At 53.7% G+C, this 7,653-nt stretch overlaps 1 protein-coding gene across 1 annotated transcript; it reads right to left on the bottom strand.

Annotated features, from left to right (window-relative positions):
* Window positions 1-1,292: 1,292 nt before the first annotated feature.
* Window positions 1,293-4,985, bottom strand: SLFNL1 (schlafen like 1). Its single transcript, XM_085302997.1, has 3 exons — window positions 4,593-4,985; window positions 3,029-3,703; window positions 1,293-1,424 (listed from the first exon to the last, which is right to left on the bottom strand). The coding sequence occupies exons 1-3, from the start codon at window positions 4,983-4,985 to the stop codon at window positions 1,293-1,295; spliced, it is 1,200 nt and encodes a 399-aa protein (XP_085159123.1).
* Window positions 4,986-7,653: the final 2,668 nt, after the last annotated feature.

Raw genomic sequence — 7,653 nt, 5'->3', positions numbered from 1 at the left:
TTAAGTGGTCTTTTTCACAGTCCCTCTTGCTTTTATTTCTTAATTATTTCAAGTATAAGCTGCTTTTAGCCAGGGAAGATTTAAGCATTCTTCGTGTGTGCCAACTAAAACAGTTTTGCAAAAATTACCAAGTTGAGATGTTCTCTATACTGAAGGAAACACCAACCATAAAATGGCTAGTTCTTTAGCAGTGTGAGATTGTAAACTGTAGGACGTCTTTGTTTTCTTTCTCATGGAATGTCTTTATTTTGGCCAAGAATGTAACTGACTTCGTCATGAAATGCTTATTTGTAATAAAAATAAATAACTAGCCAAGAGCTTGCTATATTACTTCCGTATTTCAGAGGGAGAAAAAGAACTAAATATACTACAGTCTCATTTTTAATTAATCCAGTATAAGCTAGAAGATGTTAATTAGTTATGTTTGCAGTGATGTTTAGACATGTGTTTCTGAAGTCCTGCTGAAATTACTGGGCTTCAGCATCCAAGCCCTGAGGAAACCTGTTAGTCAAGGATGTACAAGAAGGAAAGGTATCAGTAACCTTTGTTTTTTTACCTTATTTGTCTCCATGTTCTTAGTCCAATGGAGAAAAACAGTTCTGGGAAGGAGCTTGGGATGTGTCAAAAAACCTCTTCCCTCAGTCTAAGATGAATGTTTAAGGTACTCCTGGGGCAGCATGTCTGATCTGCCTCTACTGTCTCAGCAGAAAGGAAGAAAGTCATAGGTGCTAGATTTCTGCCAGTTAGGTGAAGCTGGCTTAAGCCTACAGCTTACTGAGAAATTAGATTGGTATGGGGGGAAAATGATAGTTTTGTATTAAATTACACCATGAGCTGCCTTGGACTCTCGCTGGTGGACTGCTTGCAAAGCCCAAGTGCCTTCGTGTTCCTCTACCTCTTGGAGAGTTGCTTTCCTGCTGTCATCAAGAGGTGGTAGGTCTACCCAGATACTCAAAACCACAATCTTTTGGGGATGTGTGTTTCTGTAGGGCAGAAAGCAGCGTCACTGCTGCTTTCAGCATCTACTGCAAGCTGTGGTTGCTCACTGTACTCCTAGCAGGAGCAGCACAAGAATTGCCTGAGCTATTGGATTAATAACCAGCTCCCAGGTGCGCAACGCTGCTCTATGGACAAGCGTCCCAGGGCAGTGGTCGCCTATGACTGAGGCCCAGGTCATCCTGACATAGCCAGCTACTGCCCTTACTAGAGCAAAGTTGGGCTCCAGTGATGCACGGGGAAGTGCATTCTTCCTTACACTCCTGGTCTCCTTGCTTCTCCATCTCCAGCCCTGCTCATACAATGGTGCAGACTTTGGACCTGGGCTGTGGGCTCTGTAGCTGGTTGAGTTGTTGCAGCAGGTTTTCCTTCTCCTTCAGCAGTACCTCTATCTTCTCCTCCAGTTTCTTCAATTCTCCCAACCATTTCTGTGGACGYAGAACAGCCTGGTAAAAGATCCTTGCAGAAACATACTGGCCCAGCACTTCCTCCCTCCATGAGCTGTGAGAGCATGTGTCCGGGGTACCCAAGCTGGCTTAGCTCTATCTACATGCAAGTAAGGTAGGAACCAGAACAACAGTCTGAAATGGGCTTCATGGCTTAATAAAACATTGCTTTTCTTGCATTGACTTAAGGAGTGTGTTTCTGGGCCCAGCTCAGTTTCTGTTTTGTTTGCTGAAAGGTTGTTAAACAGCCATAGAAAATTTGAGCTAGGTACTGCCTGCTTTTGAGCAGAGCCAGCCAAGAGCAGTGGTGCTATAGCAGTACCAGCAATTACAAGTGTCATGAGGAAGGAACAAGTGCCAGGAGCTTCCTGATGGTGATGAGGTTGGGCTTTATATCCTGAAGAGCCTCAGCCAGGCTCCTTTCTTCCTCCCTCTCTATGCAGGGTCTAGACTGTGGCCAGGGTTGTGGCAGGACTGGTACAGAGAAGGGGGCCAAGGTGGCTGAGAGGAGCCTGCTGGGAACTAGCTGCTAGAGGAACAGCTGCTTTCAGCCTTGCAAAATGACTCTGTGTTTTCTTTGGTAGCTGTTAATTAAATAGTTATGGAGAGGTGAGTGCGCTGAGCTGAGGCTGCTCCCTGAGAGAGGAGAGCTGGGGTCTGGTGTGTGTGTAGGATGGCTCAGCCCCCCACCAGGACACAAACCCTGCAGACTATCATCTATCTCCCCCACTCCCCCTTCTTGAAGGTGGAACCTGTCTCTTCTGCTATGAGTTCACAGCATTTGGGGATGGCCCAGGACTGGCCAGGCCCAGATCCTGGCACCACTCAACCCATTTCACCACATTAGCCCATCTGTAGCCTCTCATGTGCATGTCAGATAAAACTCTTCCCCAAAACATTTTCCCTGAAATCACCTGGGCTGAACTGGCCTCCCATCACTGTGGGACAGGCAAGAGACAACTCATAGCTGGTGTTTCTGAGTCAGTTTGGTACGGGCTGCCCAGACTGCAGGGCAATGCATGGATGTGCTGACCTGGTTCTCCATCAAACATAGGCTCTCAGCCAAGAGCCTTCATACCCAGCACAGCCCTTGCTGCATGGCTGGGGCCATGGGTGTTTACAGTACTCCGTCCCACTTGCTCTKTACCAGTCATGTGTTTCTTTCTTTGTTGCCTATCCTAAAATGTTCCTTAGAAAGTGTGTTATATCTTACTTGCTCAGGATAAAACAGTAATGACTATTTAGAGGTAAAGACTGGATGATACAGTTAAATTTACAGATAAAATGAGCCAGTCCTGCTGCGTGGTGCTTTCACTCTCTCTATAATAGAGTCCTTCAGCCTGCCCTGTTCGAGGACACAGCAGTGGGACAGTGCTAAGAAGTGACCTGGTGCCTGTCCTGGGCACACCATCCATCAGTGCCCTCAGTCAGACTGTCACCAGGGATAAGGATAAGAGCACTTTTACTCCGTGCATGTGCATCCAGTYGTCACCACAGCACCTGCCTTGGGGACTGCCAGGCCAGCACCATCACCTCCATCTTCCCCCACTGAGGCTATGCATGTGCTGTGGAGCTTGGACAGTTACCTGCCGGCACCACTCCTGAATGGCGCTTCCAGAGAGTGGGCCCTGGATGCTGCCGTCCCGGCGCAGGTACACTTCACCCTGGTCGGTCTCATAGAGCAGCAGCTCGCTCTGTGGCCCCGGTGCCTGGACACTCAGCCGAATCACCTTGAGACATGTCCCTGGGTCTCCTGCCTTTACCACAGGGATGAAAGTCAGGGCATATGTGTCAGGGAACACCTGGGGCTTAAAGCCTTTGAGAATGGAGTCAACGAGCAAGCGGATGCGATCTTCCTCCCTGTGCCCACAGTGAACGCCGTGCACAAAGCCTGTGTCCTCCACTCCCACGAAGAGGCTGCCGCCTTCACTGTTGAGGAAGGCACACACATACTTGCGGATATGGTGTTTGAGGGTGCCCATCAGGTACTCCCCACTGCCTCGCTTGAACTCCACGTTCCTGGTCTCGCTGCCCATGAAGGCCCCATAGAAGAGACGCTCTTGGCCCACGATCTCCTGCTGCACTATTGCACTGTCAGAGCGGGTCCCTCGCCGAAATGTTGACGGCTGAGCCACTGGGGAGCCCCAAGGCTTGGGGTTGAGCTGGGTGGCCTCAAAGCCTTGTGCACCGCTCTTGCCAAGCTTGCGAGATCTTGGGTTTCGACGTGCTGAGGGGCTGCTCACAGTCACCTCCAAGTAGCTCTGTGCCAATTCAGGAAAAATGACATGGTCAAGGGGACAGGGGTGGGGGAGTCATTCTAAGGTGTGGCTCAGGACAACAGCCCCAGCTTCTGTACCCATCTGAGGCCACACATTAGAGTTGGGAGCTAAACCKCTGCATAACCCTCTTTGCTTTGAAATTATCAAGCACCTTTATAGACCCAAGGAACAGATTTGAGGGCTCCCCACTGGAGCAGGCTGCAGAGACCATTGTGCCAAGCAAGCACTGAGGCTGGGACTGGAGAGCATGGCCTTGCTCCTGATGCTATCCCAGGAGGCACAAACCGTCGGGCTACCAGCCAGATCTCTTGGGCAGCAGTGTGAGACTCAAGCTGCAACCAAGCCCTCCAGTGCCAAACACAACCCCTCCTGCAGAATTCCCAYCACCAAACTGTATATCTGCTATGCCAAGAGATTCACTTCACTTTGCTGAGGGTGATGGAGCCATGTTGGCTTTAGCATGGGGACTGCTGGGCTGGACTTACTTATGCAAAACAACAGCCCTGGGCAGGAGATTGGCAGGGAGGGCAGTACAGCTCTGTGTTGGCATGTTGGAACCCCATATCCCTAATGCTCCAGGAAAGTTTTGGGGTCCTGGCCACAGGGGAAAATCAGAGAGGTGGCAGGGAGCACTATGCACACTAGCAAGTGCTCAGAGGAAGAAGCATTTAGCCCTGGAGACATGGTGATATCTGAACTAAGGTCTCAGTGGTGCCCAACAAGCCCGAAGGGTGCCAGCCAAAGGCAGCCGAAGTGGCAAAGCCAAGTCTGCAGGAGGGACATGGGGTGGCTGAGACAGCCTGTGCTTCCACTCCAGCTGTGCTGGGCCCTCCAGGCCAACCCAGATCTCCTTTACCCCAGCAGCACCCACCTCCCTGTCCTCCTGAGAGCTGGCTGCCCTTTGCTTGCCTTCTGCGACCACCAGTGTCTTCCCCTTGACCACCAGCTCCCTGATGAGGCTCTGCTCCATGTCTGCAGCAATCAGGAGCTGCTTTGCAATGTGCTCGAGGCTCATCTCACCGCCCAGTTGCACGAAGGCAAAGGCCTGCCTTGGCTTCTTCACCACCTCAATGTGGTGCCGCTGGAGGACCAGGCCTGCTGTGCCCAGGATGTCCTTGAGCATGCTACAGAGTACCTCTGGTGAGTACCGTGGGTTCAGGTTCCCCAAGTACAGTGTGTGGGGCTGGCCAGGGGCCCCATTGGTTTCCATCACCAGTCCGTCTGAGGGTGCTGGCACAGAGGGTCCCTCCTCTGGTGATGCCATTGAGCTGTCCGTGCCTCCAGGCCCCTCTTCACCTGGGGCCAGGAGGGATATATCTGCCCCTGCCATGCTGCTGGCTGCCGGCTCACAGGAGCTYGCTTCCATCCCACAGCTGCCTGGATACAGGGCACACTGGGGTACACGTTGTCATAGCACTGGTCTGTGTTGAGGAGAAACTGGAGGATGGGCACTCGGGGCTCGGACGTCCCCCCCCGTGCTCACAGTCTGGCTGACATTGGCATTTGCCCCATCTGCTGTTACGTGCCGCAGGACCGCATACGGAGACGGTGGGGCAGCCGTACAGATCTGCGCAGCGACGAGCTCAGGGGCTTCCGCCGGGGACGGTGCTTTGCCCGCCACACTGCCCAGGGGAGCGGGAACCCCACATCCCTGCTGCAGGCTCCTGTGGCAGGGCAGGCTCCAACCTGCAAAGCAGGAGCCCATCAGAGACCAGACCCAGCCTGGAGGCCAGAGATGTTCCCAGCAGCTGGTCATTCGCTGMTCTCTCTGCCCCCACCACTGCCCTAGCAAGTGCCCTCATCACATCTCCCACAGGTAAACCACAAAGTCCTCAGACATCTCCCAGGGACGACTTGAGATCCTGGACACAAACAACGAGGCCGCCCTGTGCTGGCCCTTGTCCCTTGTCACAGCCTGAGCACAGAGCTCAGCCTTCCCCAGCGTTTATCACAGGATACCTGGCTTGGGGACAAACTGCTTTCCAAGCACGAAGAGAAATGTAGGTGTGTGAGGAAGGCCCAAGCTCCCGAGTGGTGCTGACCAGCCAATGCCCTGCCATACCCCCTCCTTGGGTTTTGTCCCACCTCAGGGCAGGCGACACGAGAGTCACACCCTGCCAGCAGCCATACAGCCCTGAGCAGGCATCTCTCTCTGTCCTTCACACAGGGACACAAAACTATCTGGCAAATGTTGTCTGGGTTGGGCCTGGTTCTGGACTATGCTTGTGAGGAAGCACGGGACAGGGGCTGCTCTGTGCTCTCCCCCATCATCAGTCCAGTGCTCTCAACACAGGATGAGCCTGGAGCTGTCCTCTCCCTGCTCTGCCAAGTCAGGCTCTGTGCCACCATCCCTGTGGCCTTCATGGTGTGTGCTGGCTACCACCAGCCCTCTCCCTGCCAGCAGCCCCACAGAAGCCATGTTCCCACCAGGATGCTTTTATTTTACAGAATTCCCCTTGTAGGGCTGTCATCAAGGACATAGGATGTGGTGCTGCATCACAGGGCCTGGATAGGCACTGTAGTCCCTACATAGCAGGTATCACTCGCCAGCAGCCCAGGCACCTTGGCCTCAGCCCTGCTCTGGTGTGAAGGAGCCGAGGATCCTGCAGAATGGAGCTAGGTTTCTTTTGACACCCTGGAACAAGCCAGCAGGACAGCAGGGTGTGTGGGACACAAGTACAGATGTGCTCCCAAAGCCCTTCCTGGACATGCAGGGAGCAGAGACCATGCTGGAGGTGGGGCTCCTAAATGTCCTGGCAAATACCAGGCTGCAGCCTGCTTCCTCCTCTGTGTTTGCCCATCTGCACTACTCCCACCGAGACCTCCCTCACCCTCTGCAGAGCCAGAGTTGCAACAGGTGCAGGAGCCCAGGTCCATGCCTGGTCTGAGCTGCACACAAAGCACATTGCAGCACTGCTGGGGGTTAGCGGGATCAGCCCATGGCCCAGGCCATTTGGCCCCTCTCAGGATAGACCCCAGTCACTTCCTCATGTCAAGCGCCTCAGACAGCTGGAGACCCCCAGCCCTGTTTACCACAAAGAGCTGGCAGCTCCCGGACCAAGTGTGCTGTTCTTCTGGAGATGGTCTCCTGGGTCAGCAGGGTGCCACATTGTGAAGTCAGCGGTGTCACCAGAGGCATCAGACTGGTTCCATGCCAGGGGCATGTACCCAGTTAGGAATGGATCCCAGCACCAACACAGTCCCCGCACAGGTCACAGGCCCGGAACAGCAGGGAGAATCATTGCCGCGTGGAGAACGTCTGCTCCTGCTTGGAGGCTGGCAGCAGGAAGCCAGCAGTGCAGCGTGCAGGAATTGGGGACAACCATGGAAAAGACAGTGAGTGCAAGAAAGGAGAGTGAGGGTGGAGARCTGGAGCCCTGCAGGAGCAGCAACGCTGGGGAGGACTGGGAGGAGAGAAGAAGCCATAGGCTGCCCGGGGTGCTAGGACTCCTGGGGACGTGTCCTGCAAGCARCCCCACATGCCGCAGACAGAGGCCACCCTGCGAACTGGGAAAATGCTGCAAGACGCAATATGAAGCTCTGCGTCCACTGCCACGTGCTCCCATACACAACCTCTCAGAGCTGGGCGCAGGAACTTGGGGCCTGACTCAGTGAGACCCTGGGAAGCCTCTGTTGGCTACTTTTTAGCTAAAAAGCCCATATTCATCCGATCATCAGATGACTTATGCTGATTTTTTTCTCAAGCTAAGAAGTGCCCTAAGCTCTAYTACAAGCAGTGCCAGAAGAGCAGGGACAGTTCACTGTGGGGGTCACTTGCCTGTCCTCATGCAAGGCCTCATGCTCTATCCTTGGTTGATCCTCTGGTTGCCCAGCCTAGCAGAGCCACCTGCAGCGGGTGCTTGTGGGGACATGCGCAAGCCCAGCCAAGTGCTCCAATCAGTGCACACAAAACCAGCMATGAGGAACTTAGT

Source organism: Rhea americana, unplaced genomic scaffold, assembly GCF_003343005.1.
Source record: "Rhea americana isolate MKP2758 unplaced genomic scaffold, rheAme1 scaffold_195, whole genome shotgun sequence".
Taxonomy (NCBI): domain Eukaryota; kingdom Metazoa; phylum Chordata; class Aves; order Rheiformes; family Rheidae; genus Rhea; species Rhea americana.
Note: the sequence above shows the minus strand (reverse complement) of the source record. Positions and strands in the feature narration are given on the sequence as shown.